Consider the following 14978-nt stretch of genomic DNA (forward strand, 5'->3'; position numbering starts at 1 on the left):
TTTTTAAGAGCCTGTAGCACAGGCTGAGGAACCCAGGCTTTTATAAAGTTAAAAATGGATGGATACTTGAGCAGGAAGGCAGGACTAAGATTCAAGAGACTGGAATCTCTAGAAAAAGAGGGTTTTAGATTTGTATGGCTCTTCTTTATGTGCTCTCCCTGTTCCCGGTGTAGACTCCTTGAAGGCTCTCTGAGGAGAACTATGCAGGGTGAGTGGAATGGATCTGAAATTAAGCCTGTACAACTAGACTGGCCTTCTCGGGGAAGTGAAGCTTTGAGTAGTCTGGGAAGTCCACTAACGAGAACTTTTGATTTACTTCTGACGTATGGGGCTTCCGGTCCAACATTGGGTTCTTCAGTAGACAGAGACCCAGTGCCAAGTAACTGGAGGGTCTTCTGGTGGTCTGAGCCCCAGCAGTGCTGCCGTCTCTGTGGGATGAGGTTGTCATATTCCTTTATGGGACTTCTTTTTGGTGTGTTTTCCCTTCCGGCTGCACGTCCTTCTGTTTTTTCAGAGCATCTAAGGAATCCAGACAACATCTCTTGGAAGACCAGAGTGTTCTTTTGAAATGAGGGCAGAACCCAGAAGAGAACCTATCCCACCCCAGGAAACTGCTGGTGGCTCTAGGTGTGAAACCGTCCTTCATCCCTTAGAAAGCATAAAACCAGACTCCAGGAGAACACATCCTGTTGGGAAACTTGGAAGAACAAACATGACTTTGCTGCAGACCAGCCAAGCTGGTAAAGTACCAGCTCCTCAGCATAAGCTGGTGAAGATCGTGGCAACCAGCCTTTGAACAAGTAGATTCAAAAGGAGAGGAAGCTCTTGTAGAATGGGGATTCGGGAGCTTGTGGAATTTCTGAATTTTCTGCAGAAAAGCTACAGCGATCTTTTCTGTTAGTCCAGATACTGTTCTGGAGAACATAAGAAACATTCCATCAGATTCAGGAATTTGATGGAAAGGGTGTGGTTTCATTTTCCCTCTGGTGTGTGACGTATGTAAAATTATGCACTATTATGGCTTCTTTGGTGGAGAGTTCCTGAAGCTCCTGTCAAAATCACCTCTTTGCAGAGACAGGGACACATCACTTTGCAGTCACATGCCACTGAATTGCTCTCACGGATGCTGATGGGGATTCTAAAACCGTGGCAAGCATTCTTGCAGGAGTGACTCATGCAATCCAAGTACATTTTGATGGAAAATGCCAATGCACTGATGAAAAGTTATTTTCCATCTATAAATATCTTCGGCTTTTTAACACCCACTTGCTTTAAGAATTCAAGAGAGGGACGCAGGCTGACTGCGAGAAGATAATTTGTGTGACTCCTGTTTTCCTAGCCTTCCAATCTGCTTTTTCCAGAAAGGGCCAGATAATGCCATCTCCAGGAGGGCTGTAAATCTGGTTTTAAAAACAATTTAGAAAAATACTTTGGGGAAAAAAGAAAGAACAGGTACTAGAGTGTACCTCTTTGTTGACCATGACCCATAAATCTAACCTAGGTCTGCACTGTTGACATTTTGGCCCAGAAAATTCTTTGTTGTGGGAGCCCTCCTGTGCAGTGTAGGATGTTTAGCAGCATCCCTGGTCTCTACCCACTAGATGCCAGGGGCATCCTCCCCCCAGTAATGACAACCCATAATGTCTTCAGATATTGCCAAATATTCTCTGCTGGAGCAAAAATGTTCCCAACTGAGAACCACTGATGTAATCCAAAAGGATGAGGTCAGTTTAGGAAATGTGCTTTAAGATGTTTTTTCAGTCTTAAATCCTGCAAATAAATGAGCCTCGCATTAATTTTCTTGGTGGAAAGAATTCTCTCTCGTTTTGGTGCTTTGTAATGGGTGCCCCCACATACACCTAGCAGACCATTTCCAGTTCCTGCTGAGATCCCCTTGGCCACATCCTCCGAACTTGAGTTATTGCCCTTTTGGCCTCACAGATTCTCAGTCACACCCTGGAAGCATCCAGTTGAGTGCATACAAAAGGTTTCCAGAGCGTTTTAAGTACATATTCCAGTGTTTTCTCTCAAAGCAGAAAAATTCCCAGATTTGGGGAAGATAGAATTTCAAAGATACAGGCAGTAAGATGACAGCGATAGATTTCCCTTAAAGATTGATATTCTGGGGAGGTGGACTTCGGTTTTCATCTCATCCGTCTCACCAGGAAGGCTGGTTGCTAACATGGCCCCATTCTTGCTGAATTATTTAGTCTGAATTGTAGAAATTCGACATTCAGCTGTGCCTTATGATGAGCCTCACTAAGGTAAATCTCAAGGATTCTAAAGACAAAACCAAATGGCCTAAACATCTACTTTATGAGAAAATGTTGACTGTCCTCAACGTTTTATATGCGAAGCACCTAGAACAGCCCGTCTTGCTTGTCGTGTGAACACCTAGTAAGCTAAATGCTTGTGGCAGTTTAGCAACCCAAGCCCCTCCTAAGCCCTTTCTTTTGACTTCTGTGGAGATAATGGGAATGTTCTTTAAGGATGGTTCCTTTCTAGTTGTTTTTCCTCCTGTGATGAAGGTAGACAGAAATCTCTCCTGGCCAGCAGACAAGCAGGTGCTCTGTTTTTAATGCATCTACACGGGTTGGATAGTGTCAGTAAATATTTACTGATGAGCTCAGAGTGGTCTCGGGAGGTGGGGTAGGAGGGAGGGAGCGGGGTCACATGGCTGATGTCTTTTAACAGCAATGGTGGGTATTCCTGATTCGGCCCAATAGCCTGCTCCTCACTAGAACTACATAGGTCATTTCCATGGCTAGCTCTTGCTGTCTGGTCCCAACAGATAAAACGTTTCGTGAGCCTTTAGTGTTTTTATGGGCACGTAACCCAGGCTAGGCGAATCCTAGGTAAGAAACTCTGCCATGTGGAAGTCAGAAGAAGCCTGAAGGTTATCTGGGGAAACGTTCTGAGATACGGAACAGAGTCAGTGTCATAAAGCGGGGTCCTCTGCTTCCGGGACCTGCTCCCCCATTCCAGCATTATTCAAGAGCATGCCGTGTTCCGTTCTCTGCAGGCGCTGGATGGCTTCCTCATCGCCGTGACGACGGACGGCAGCATCGTCTACGTCTCGGACAGCATCACGCCGCTCCTTGGGCACTTGCCGGTGAGTGCCCCTGCGACGGCCTGGCCTGCACGCGTGGCCAGCTCCTTCTTGGGGCTCTCAGATTGGGGTGGTGCAGGGGCAAGTGGGGGGATCGAAGCACGCACGTGGCCTGGGGGACAGGACGGGTCTGAGGTCAAGCTTCTAGAAGCACGTGTCAGACCTGGAACCAGCAGGGCGACTCGGGGTGGGGGTGCTGGTCGAGGCTCAGGTCCTGGGTCGGAAGGAGAGCAGGAGCTGGGGACCGGCCAGGGACTCGCAGCCCCGCTGGTGGAGCTCAGGGCCGTGATGGAGTCTGACCGAGTCCCACCAAAGGAAAACCCTCTGTCCTCGGGTCAAGTTCGGGCTGACTGTGCAAGGAGAACCAGATGGCTGGAGTCAGGGTGTGGTTTGGGGCCCACTGGAAGGCGTTGGAGATTGCAAGTGGGTTTTGACACTTGATCCAGGGTTGAAATACTCTGGGAAGGCGCTGTTGGACTGTGGAGGCCTTGTGAGTGAGGGGGACTCGGACAGGCAGAGGGGAGGGCAAGCCCTGGCATCTAAGGGGGGAGGCAGAGGAATGGGGGCACGGCAAGTGCAGCCCATCCAGAGGCCATGAAAATATCCCCTCTGCCTCTCTAGCCTCCTTCCTCCCTCCCTCCCTCCTCCTTTCCCCTCCCTCTGTCCTCCCTCCTTCGTTCCTCCTCTCTCCCTCCATCCTCCCTCCCCTCCCTCCTCCCCCCTCCCTCTGTCCTCCCTCCTTCATTCCTCCTCTCTCCCTCCATCCTCCCTCCCCTCCCTCCTCCCCCCTCCCTCTGTCCTCCCTCCTTCGTTCCTCCTCTCTCCCTCCATCCTCCCTCCACTCCCTCCTCCCCCCCCTTCCTCCTCCTTCGTTCCTCCTCTCTCCTCCATCCTCCTCCCTCCTCCTCCCCCTCCTCTGTCCTCCTCCTTCTTCCTCCTCTCTCCCTCCATCCTCCCTCCCCTCCCTCCTCCCCCCTCCCTCTGTCCTCCCTCCTTCATTCCTCCTCTCTCCCTCCATCCTCCCTCCCTCCCTCCTCCTCCCTCCCTCTGTCCTCCCTCCTCCCTCCTTTGTTCCTCTTCTCTCCCTCCATCCTTCCTCCCCCTCCTTCCTCCTCCCTCCCTCTGTCCTCCCTCCCTCCCTCCCTTCCTCCTCCATTCTCCCTCCCCCCTCCCTCCCCCTCCCCTCCCCTCCCTTCCTCCTCCTCCCTTCCTCCGTCCTCCCCCTCCTCCTCCTTCCCTCCTTCCTCCATTCTCCCTCCCCCCTCCCTTTCCCCTTCCTTCCACCTGCCCCACCTCCCTCCTTCCTTCTGCCTAGTCCCTCCATCTCTCTACATAAGCCACGCTAGGTCCCTGGTGACCCCCTGAGTCTGGGTGAATTAACTCACGGGTCTGCCCCCATCCAGTGGAGGCTCCACCTTTGGGGGCTGGCCCCCCATGTGCTGCTGTTCCGTGATTGATTCCCACAGAGCCCTGACCTTCGCTAGCAGCTCCGCCAGGAGGACTGTGTGCAGGTGATTGGGGTAAAATGTCCTCTCTTCTCCCTCCTCCCAGCAAACCCTGCCTGACCTCAATTCCTGCCACCCCCACCTCCGCCCCAGCACCCAGCGGGTGGGCGGCCGGTTTGTGCCGTGGAAGGGAACAGCGTGCCCCGTGCTCCCGTGCACAGGAAACCCTGGGGTGGGAAGATGCTCTCAGGGTCTGTGGGTCCCACCCCTCGGCCAGACCTGCCGGAGGTGCAGCGAGGCCTCGCTCTGTGGGCAGCTTCTGCCCCGGCTGGTGTGACCTGCCCAGCTCTGCCAGCGGCCCAGAGTGCCACCTCACCCCAGGTCAGGTCGGGCTCCACAGTTTCCCTGTGCCAGTCACAGCCCGGTTTCCCTGCGCCCGGCCGCGCTGCTCTGGGGTCTGTCTGAGGATCTGGTGGCAGCCTAGGAGCTCTGCTTTCCCTTTAGAGCAGCTTGTTAGTATTTCTGCACTGCTCCGTGTGTTCTCAGCTCCCGTCGCGGATGCCGCAGGGATTCAGACGGCCCACAGGTTGTCCTCCCTTCAGGGTCTGCAGTTTCGATGAGAGATTTCGCCTGGTGAGCCATTAGTGTGTAACAGAGAAATGGCCACCTTTACTGAGCACATAAGGGCACAGTTGAGAGTCCCTTCCATGCGTTAAGATGAGGAAAGCCTGTCGAACAGTGCCTGGCACCGAGCACAGGTGGAGCCTTGTTGCTGTCATTATTATTGATCCTGGCAACCATGCTGGGAGGTTGGTACTAACCCCAGCTCACAGATGAGGAAACTGAGGCACAGAGAGGTTAAGTAATTTACCCAAGGACACACAGCCAGCAAGCGGTAGAGCTGGGACTTAGACTCAGGCACTTGGACCCCAGAGCCAGGTGTTCAACCACCACTCAGAACTTTGTATGGGACAGGGTAAAGGTGAATGTTTGCAACATGCATCGGGGGGTTAGGAAGGGAGAGAAGGTGTAACTGCAGTGAAGGGCAGTGGTCAGCCTCCACAGGGGAGGTGGTGATGGAGACGCTGAGCGAGGTCAGGTGGGGACGGGACGGAGAGGCCACAGTCCCCAGCAGCAGTGACCCCTCGGGACTGTCAGCGTCATGTCCAATCACCGCCTGGTGCTCCAGGGGCCTTGTCCCACTGTCCCCGGTGTGTCCTGGGAATTCGGGGGCAGTTGTTGATGGGGGAGAAAGAGCATCAGGCATTCCTTTCCTCTTCTGAGACATCAGGCTTGGTCTCTCTCCATTTCCTTCGTACTTCTACAAACCCAGACATGACGAATTCACACGATAGGCTTTTGTATAGCAGTTTCCTGATGAGGTATCCTGGAGCCTTCTTTTCCAGTTCGACACAGAAAAGAAACAAGAAAAAAACTCTAGGCAGCAGAAAGTGATTTTAAGACAAAGGGATAAAGTCAAAACTTTAAGGTGGTGGCAATGCTGGCACATTGTAACCTTCCGAGGTGTCTAGAATCGAAGGCAGAAGAGGAAGAATTGTGAGCACGACTAGGTGAGAGTGTCAAAGGAATAAGGTCAAGGGTCAAAGGGGGCTTCTGGAACAAAGCCCAGTTGGGGGTTCCAGGGACGTGTGCCCCAGTGCCTTGGAGCGAAGTGAGAAAGAGCATGAATGAGGCAGAATCAAATGAGACACCAAAAGTGGGCATCATCTGTGTTTCCTGTCTGGACCTTTGTTTGATTTTTTTAAAAGATTAGCTTCCTGGAATGTTTTTCTGATTTGTTAATGAATATGATGTTTGCCCTATGAGCCAAACCATGATGAGCTCTTAAAGCATAAATTATATCCCCAGCCCTGAGCACGGTGCCCGCGTGCCTGAAGGAGGGACTGAGCTCATAAATGGGAATTCAGTTGCAAACAGCTTGGCAGGGGTGGGGTGGGGGGCTCAGAAGGGAGAACTGTGGGCACGCAACACAACCTCCTAAAGGGAAAGAATCCCAACAAGAAGTGTTTACAGAATTGGAGAATTATCTTTGCTGCTGGTTCTGCAGGTGAAAACTCCAGCAAGAAGAAAGTGCACGATATGAAGTGAAATATGGGTCCAGGCTCCTTGGCAGGGGTCATGGCAGGGAGCAGGGGTCCCAGGGGAAGGACAGCAGGGCCTCCGGCTCACGTTAGCACGAGAGGCAGCAGCAAGGCCAAGGCCGTGGAACACATTTTCCAGGAGACAACCTTCCCCTTCCCTTCCCAGCCCTGCCCTCGCCTGCTGGAAGAACCAGGTCAACATTTCAGAAGTGGCCCCAGGTTAGGGCAGAGCTAGGGGGCAGCTCTGTGTAGGAGAGACCACGGATTCAAAGGATCTCAGTCTCCAGTGAGGTTTTTTTATTTTTATGTGCTTTTTTATTTTTATGACTCATCCATCCAGAAGCACATTGAAAAATAGTGAGTGAATGTGAACACACAGGTAGCTGTCACTGGCCTCTGAAATAGAAAATTGACAGGACCGTAGAAGCCCCTCCCTGTTCCTGCCCTATCACACCCCGCCTTCCACCTGGCAGCCACCGTTTTCCTGACTTGAAAGTCATTTCCTTCCTTTTCTTTACGGTTCTGCCAACTCAGAATTCATCACTAAATACCGTAATTTCGTATTGCCTTTTCTTTAACTTCATGTAAATGGAATCATAGAAGATGAACTTTGGGGAGCTTTTTTTGCTCAAATGATGTTTTTGAGATGCACCCATCGCACGCTATTAGGTGTAGCTGTCACCGGCTCATTTTCTTTGCTCTGTAGAACTCCATTACAATTCCTACATCCATTACAGTTTGGAGCTTTTTAGAAAGAACTTCAGGAACATTCTGTATGTGTTTCCCAGCACCCGTTTGCAAGCATCCCTTAGAGAATTGACTAGATGTAGAATTACTGGATTGTAGAACATGCACATCATCGCCTTCGCTAGAGAGCACCAGACTGTGTCTGTTGCGGTTGCACCAGTTTACTCTCCACCAGCCAGCAGGGTGGAGAGTTCGGGAGCTCTGCGTCATCACAGCTTGGCATTGTCAGACTTCTTAGTTTTTGTTATTCTTGTGTGTGAAGGTATCCTGGGGGAGTATGATTTGCTTTTGGCCCAATTACTTGTGAGACTGATTGTCTTGTCATGTGTTCATTGGCCATTTGGGTCTCTTCTTTTGGTGAAGTGCCTGTTCGTTTTACTACTGGATTGTTTTGTTTTGTTTTGTTTTCTTGTCATGATGGGTAGGCATTCTCTCCACGAATTGGATGCTAGTCCTCTGTGTATGCGCTGTGTACATACATTTGTATATGTGTTGCAAATATTTTCTCTCATTTTGTGGCTTGCCTTGACCCTCTTTGTAGGGTCTTTGATGAACACAGATATTCTTTCTTTATCTTTGGTGCTTTTTTATAGCTTAAGTGACTCTTTCCTACTCCAAGGTTGTGAAACTGTTCTCTGTAATATCTTCTGAAAGCTTTATTGTTTGGCTACCAGCTTCGTTCTGCATCTAAATGTACCAAATGTATCTCCAGCTTCCTGGTTCTTTAGGGGACCAAGGCCCCGACTTGGCCCATTCCTGCCTCTTCTCGAGGTGAGACTTCTCCAGAACTTCCCCCCATTCCCCCTTCTAACCTGGGTCCGACACAGCCTCCAGCCAGACCTGCCGCACCCCTCCGGAACATTCCGGAACATTCCAGTCCCTTCCTGCAATCCCGGCCAGCCCATATCCATGTTCTCCTTGGCGGGCTCAAAGTTAACTGGAAGGAATGAAACCTGTTCTGCTGGTTCAAAGAGAGAGAGGGAAATGGTTGCCTATATCCTGCAGCACTTGCAAGTAATCCCCAACCTCGTGCGATTCCTTGGGGGAAAATGTGAGCGATGAGCGGTTTAGAACGGAGGACACATGCCCACAGTTAAACTCAGAAAAGGACCAGCTGCCTGGCAAAGCAGCCAAGGGCCTCGGACGTAGAAGTAGTGTTCTTAATGACTTGACTCCGTTGTGAAAATGGCTGCAGATGGCACATTCCCTCTCGTCTCCGTAATTGCTATTATTTTCATAAACAGGTCAGCTCGTTCAAGGGGCAGTTCCATTGTGGATATAATTTACTCTGCTAAGCACTAGGGTTTAAATTTTCAAATTATCATTGTTTGTGTTTGTTTTCCACATGTGGGAATGCCTTAAATAGAAATAGAATAGCAAATACAGGCAAAGGGCTTACTCTTGGCTCTGAGCCCTTCCCATATAGTAACTCATCCCCCTCACAACCTTCCAGTCCTACCACACCCACTTCCATCCACTGCCCTGAGTCTGTGTAGGGCCTGCAGATGAGGGTCTGCCGTTGCCTTCCAGACCTCCCAGTTCTTCCACAGGAGGGACGAGGCCAGGGGCCCCTCACAGCCTGCTGTCTGCCACACCCCACCATGGAGGGGAAGTGGGCGTCCCACCAGGCCCTCCAAGTAAAGGCCATGGAGTGACTTAGTGTTTTCAAGTATCCAAAAGATTTTTAAGAAGACTACTATCTTCTGTGAACATTTGTCATTTTCAAAGTGCTAGAGGCTTAAAGTAAAATAAAAAATCTATTATTTGGGTGTGAGAACGAACTTGGAGAAAGCCAGAATAGTAAAATGGTAGCACCACCTACTGAGAGTGTTTGTAGAGTCTTTGCCCATAGGGATTAAAACTGGTGTGTCCAAGCCAGGAGCCTGAGCCCCTCCTTCCCCTCCTCCTCTCTGTCACCCAGTCCCCAAGCAGGCCCAGTCTCCTCACACCCACCAAAATGGTGGCTCTTGGAGGGAAGAGCCTCTTGCTTGTTTTATTTGCCATCTCTCCCCAGTGCCTACATCAGCAGCTGGTGCACAGTAGCCCTCGGTCAAGATTGGCTGAATTTTTAATGGTGTCGAATGAAATGCCCTGGAATCTGTCTCCCTGCTCCCCATCTCCCCTGCCCCGTCTGGCTCTGAGTCTTGCCTTCTTTCCGCTGGCCTCCTGTACCCCCTCCCTTCTCGGGCCTTCGGAGGGATCTCTTAAAAGTGCAAGCACAAAACTGCTTCTCCTTGCCTTAAAACGCTCCAGTGGCTCCTCCTGGCACACTTCTTTGAGGTCTTCTGTAATCTGGACCCTACTTTCCTTTGCAACCTCCCCTCCCACTGCTTCTCCCCTCCCTGCTACCCCCTCCTCCATTCGGGGAGCTGCCATCCTCACTCCCCGCTCCACATCTTCATGGGTGTTGTCCCCCCTGCCTGGAGCGCTTGGCAGACCCCATCTCACTCCACACCCCTCCTGAGATCTGTTCCCCAGGACCGTTCCCGTGGGTAGGTTGGACTGTGTGCCAAGGACAGGGTTGTTTCCCGTGTGTGTCTGTCTGGCTTGACCCTTAGCTCTCTCTTGGGCCCTGGACCATAGCACGTACCCATGGGGCAGGGAAAACATTTTCGATTGCAGTTCAAGATCCCAGAGGGATACCTATTGAGCATTTTCACAGAAATCAGATCGTGAACTTCTCATTTGAGAAACAGGCTCTGAATTGTCCTGAACATTCAGTTGTTTTTAATCTTGGTGAGTGTGGACCTTTGTTCTTTATTTTCTTTTTCAGTCAGATGTCATGGATCAGAATTTGTTAAATTTCCTTCCAGAGCAAGAACATTCAGACGTTTATAAAATGCTTTCTTCCCATATGCTGGTGACAGATTCTTCCTCCCCAGAATACTTAAAATGTAAGTTTAACTTTACTGGTTTTACAAGAGGGAACAATAATAATTTTGCTTTCGAAAAGAGGTTAGAATGAATTAAGAAGGGAGGACTAATTTTAAGAATAATTTCCTTGTGACTCAGAACCAAGATCCTCAGAGGTATATTTTAAGTTTAAAGCTAAAACTGGAGCTTGGAATATGTAAGACATTTAGCTTTTATGTTGAAAAATTTGAAAGCATAGAGTTTAATAATTAGTTTTGCATATATGACAAGAGAGTTCTTTTTTTTTTAACATGAGAGTCTCATTGTAATAATAGTGCAAAAATCAGTGAATAATCTGCTTATCTGGTAGGACACTAGAATGCTAGATTTGTCTAATACCAACTAATTAACTGAAAACAGAATAATTAGGCCAGAAATCCAAATTCTGAGCTCCTGAGGCTGTTATCTGGTTATTTATATACATTTGCATTTTTATGGAATTTTTAAGTTTTTATCAAAATCTTTGGCAGCCTGGATAAAAGGCAGGTTTTAGTACCTAATGGCATAAGTGTCACTTAATGGAGCCCATAAAATTACATTTATAGAGGCAGCAAAAGCGTCTTGCACTATCAACCCTCATTCCATTTTCCACAATTAACTCATCTTGTCGTACATCTCATTTTATTTTAAAGCAAAGCAAAAAGATGAAATTAAAGAGAGAAGCTCTATGGGCATAGCTTTATTTTAATATAACGTAGGAAAACAACCAGAACTAATCAATGCTGACATAACCAACCATAGACATCTGTGAGCAAATTAAGGCTAATTGGGTCCAAATACAGGATGTAAAATGTCTGTGAACTTTGGAAAGAAAACGCTGTGCTCCAAAGGTGATAAACTGGGTCCCGACGTCAGTCTTAATGAGAGAAATATCCTGGCCATCTGCAGATCACATCCCCAAAAAGAGTTTTCAGAAAAATGTTACTTGTTGAGTCTAGTGTGTGTAATGTTTACATTCCCTCATTCTCCTCTTTTTCTCTAATGGTCCAGCTGACAACGATCTAGAATTTTATTGCCATCTTCTGAGAGGCAGTTTGAACCCAAAGGAGTTCCCAACTTATGAATACATAAAATTCGTAGGAAATTTTCGCTCTTACAACAATGGTAAGCTTTAATTGTCCTATAATTGCTTTTATCGTGCAGACGTGCTCATGGGGGCTTAAGAATCGCTATGGGAAGAGGTGGGAAATGTGTGGTGTTCCTATTTGCGTTTGGATTTTCGAGTTCCCGAGATGCGTTTTTGTGCTCATCAATGTTATCTCCCACTCTAGAAGAACACGCTCCCACACCTGTTTGTGCCAGTGCACTGAGTCCCACTGTAATGCACGTTATTCATTTATTTATCTTCAGGCTGATGACATAATCCTGTACTGGTGAGAAACGGTTTACAGTTAATACAGAACAGGTTCAGCCTACACATTCAGCCAAACTGGCCTTTATTGTGGCGTGGTTTCTGCGTTTTTTTATCCTCCTTTTTACAGTGCTGCAGTTGACGTGTTTAAAAAATCCGGTACATAGGAATTCTGCTGCTGAGGTTCTGTCTGTACAATTAAGTGGCTGTTTTATAATCGGCCAGCAATCCACACTGGATGATTTACCAGCTGGGATAATCCAAGCAGTAGCATCTTGGAAATTACCCAGATAACTAATTGCTCTGGCTGTAGAGACACCAACTCTAGATTAGACCTAAAAACTCATTTTTATTTTCAACCCCTCAAAAATGGAGACACAGGCCACAGGCCCGAAATTCAGAATAAAAGATCCCGGTGCACGTGTCTGTGGTGTGGTCCTCAGTGCACAAAGGCCTGGTTTTTGTTTGCTTCACTCCTCAAAACTCAACGCAAAACAAATACCTTGGAAAGAGCTAACATTTCACCAAACACCAGAGATGGGAGAAAATAGAAGAAAGTGTTGACAGGGAAGGGTGGAGAGGAGAGAAGGAAAATACCAAAGGAAAACAAATACCAAAAGATGAGCCATGGGAACAAGGGGGTGGGAAGGTGGGAGCCACGTGGGAGGAGAGGGTGGCAGTGCCCATTTGTGCGGCCTTTGTCCCTCGGTTCAACTCTGGACCCACGGTCGGGTCTGTTACTCCAGTCACGTAGGCCCCAAGTTTCCATTAGAACCATCAAACTGTTGGTACTGAGTCCTAAAGCTGAGACTGAGCAGGATTTTCCTTCAGCCTCAGATGCTCCCCTGCTGTACATTATTTGTGTGACTCTCCATGTGTGATGGTTAGGTTCATGTGTCACTTGGCCATGTGATGGTGTTAATAGACCAGAGGGCTGGTTTATTAAATCATCAGTCAGTTGACTGCATCTGTGGCTGATTACATCAATGAAGGGCATGTCTTCTGCAATGAAAGAATTCAATCAACTGGATTTAATCCAATCAGTTGAAGACTTTTAAGGGAGAAGAGAGAGAACTTTCCTTCCTCTTCAGCCAGCCAGCCTGTCCTGGGAGTTCATCAGACACCTTCATGAGAGTTGCCAGTTCACTGTCTGCCCTACAGAATTTGGACTTGTGCGTCCTGCCCTATAGAATTTGGACTCGTGCATCCCCACGGTTGCGTGAGACAGTTATAAAATCTCATATTTACAGATATCTCCTGTTGGTTCTGTTTCCCTAGAGAACCCTAACTAATACACCATGCTTTGTGTAAAGGGCTCCAGCTACACAGTGAACAGGTCCAGTTTTCAGAGCTTATGCGTACATAGTGGGCACCGTGGCCGTCATGGAGGGCTTACTGAGAATAACCCTCTCCAGGGTTCACAGTGCCCCAGGAGTTGGAATTAGTAGGAGGTCAGCTTACCCAAGTGGACCCCTAAACCTGGGCCAAGCCAGCTGAAGCCAAGGCCTGACCATCTGAGTGGCTTGTCCCAGCTTCTTGTGACGGATGCTTAATGGGCTAGATAGCGAAGCCAGTGGCTACACGTTGAGCTGCCCAGTTCAAGAAACTGCCTACGCAGCCCCTTACAGGGTCTTTTATCGTGCATGTCACTGAGTGTGACAGCAGGTTAAAACACAGATTCTCAGTCTTGCCCTCAAGATCCTAGTTCAGGAGCTCTGAGGGTGCAATTGGGCAGGGATCCCAGGATTCTGTTGCCAGGGGTCACGGACTTTGAGAAACACTGCCCCGTTCTAACACACGGTGCCATTCCGTAGGAATTTTAATGGCACTCCTCTCACTTGTGACTGCTCTCTCCAGACCAGCTTGATCTTGGAACTAATAAAAGCAGTGGTTTGGAATTTGCTTAAAATGCATGCCCTGTGGCCATAAAGCCAGCTGCTGAAAGAGCAGTACGTCCAAAGTGACCACTGGCCAGAGGGAGAGGCGCCTACAGGGCCAAGATGGTGGGACATAAGGTACCCTGTCCCTGTGGCCACAGGCCAACAGTGCCTGCGCTGAATCACAGGGAACAGACCTGACATTGGCTGGTAAACAGCATTCAGATCTTTTACGAATTTGCATTTCCAAAAATCTCATTATGACGCTGCTGAATATCACTTTGAAGTTTCCTGTCATTTATCACGTGTTGGAAAATGTCAAGGAAATTGGCAGCCTTAATTCAGAATACCTGGGATTTTTTTTTTTTTTTTAAACTAGCCAGGGTTTATTTTCTCTTCAAATTGAGACAGTGTTTGTTTGCCTGAAAGAATGTGCAGAAATTATGTGTGATTTTTTTTTTTTTTTCTTTTGGGAAACTGTTACTGCTATAAGCGAGCAGCATTAAAAGTGGAAAATTTAAAACCAAGAGTGCAGACTTCTTTCCAAAGACTGTCATATAAACCAAAGTTAGGGTGGCTTTCTTTAGACAAAAGTTCCCAAATGTAGTTGTGGAACACATGAAATATAATTCTAACTTGGATTAAAATAGATGGAAAAAAAAATGCCTGAGACAAATGAGTTTCTAAGATTGAGCCATCTGAAGTTGCCAACATTCAACCATTTTTGCTCTCTGAAATATGGTTTAACTTAATAAAAGAAATAATTCTAATTTGAGCCATATTTTTACTTCTCGGTGAACACTGAGCGATGAGATAATACAAATATCTCACTGAGTGCTTGATTCTAAGTAACAGGCACAGGGCTCAGTCGTCAGTCACCTCCCAACAACCTAGTGATGGGTGTTATCAGTACCTTCCCACCTTTCCAGAGGAGGAAATCGATGCGTAAAAGGGTTAAGACCACAAGCAGGAAGTGGGGGACACGAATTCATAACCAGACCTCCAACCCCTGAACCTGCACCGTTAAACCCCAATGCTTTGCTTCCTCCCCAAACCTATGCACATGTCAGTCATCTAAATGTATGCCACAGCCCAGCACCTGTCGCCTGGCACACCTGATGCCTGGCACACCTGATGCCCACACCTGTGTACCTTAGACATTCTGCACCCACGCCACCCCATGCAACTCCCCTGAGGCCTGGGCCTGGCACTGATTTTTAAAATCACATGTAAATAAATGCAGAAGAAAAATGACCATGAACACCAGTTTTGTTTTCCTGGAATACCTGCTCACACCTCTGAAGAACTAAGTAGGAAACATTACACTGGTCCATTGCAGGGGAAATTTCCAACATTTGGCTTGGGCTGTAGAGTTTCTGGAGCATTGCCTAGTTGTGTTTTTATTTGACGCCTGTGAAGCAAATATTCAGCTCC

General features: G+C 48.2%; 1 protein-coding gene across 3 annotated transcripts in view; it reads left to right on the forward strand.

Annotated features, from left to right (window-relative positions):
• The window catches only part of NPAS2 (neuronal PAS domain protein 2), a 164137-nt gene that overhangs the window by 113329 nt on the left and 35830 nt on the right, over window positions 1-14978 (forward strand). For all 3 annotated transcript variants that reach the window (XM_037806901.1, XM_037806899.1, XM_037806900.1), the window contains exons 5-7: window positions 3023-3112; window positions 10177-10297; window positions 11307-11420. In XM_037806901.1, coding sequence (XP_037662829.1) covers window positions 3023-3112; window positions 10177-10297; window positions 11307-11420 — 325 coding nt within the window. The remainder of the gene's footprint in view (window positions 1-3022; window positions 3113-10176; window positions 10298-11306; window positions 11421-14978) is intronic.

Source organism: Choloepus didactylus, chromosome 17 (genome assembly GCF_015220235.1).
Source record: "Choloepus didactylus isolate mChoDid1 chromosome 17, mChoDid1.pri, whole genome shotgun sequence".
Classification (NCBI taxonomy): Eukaryota; Metazoa; Chordata; class Mammalia; order Pilosa; family Megalonychidae; genus Choloepus; species Choloepus didactylus.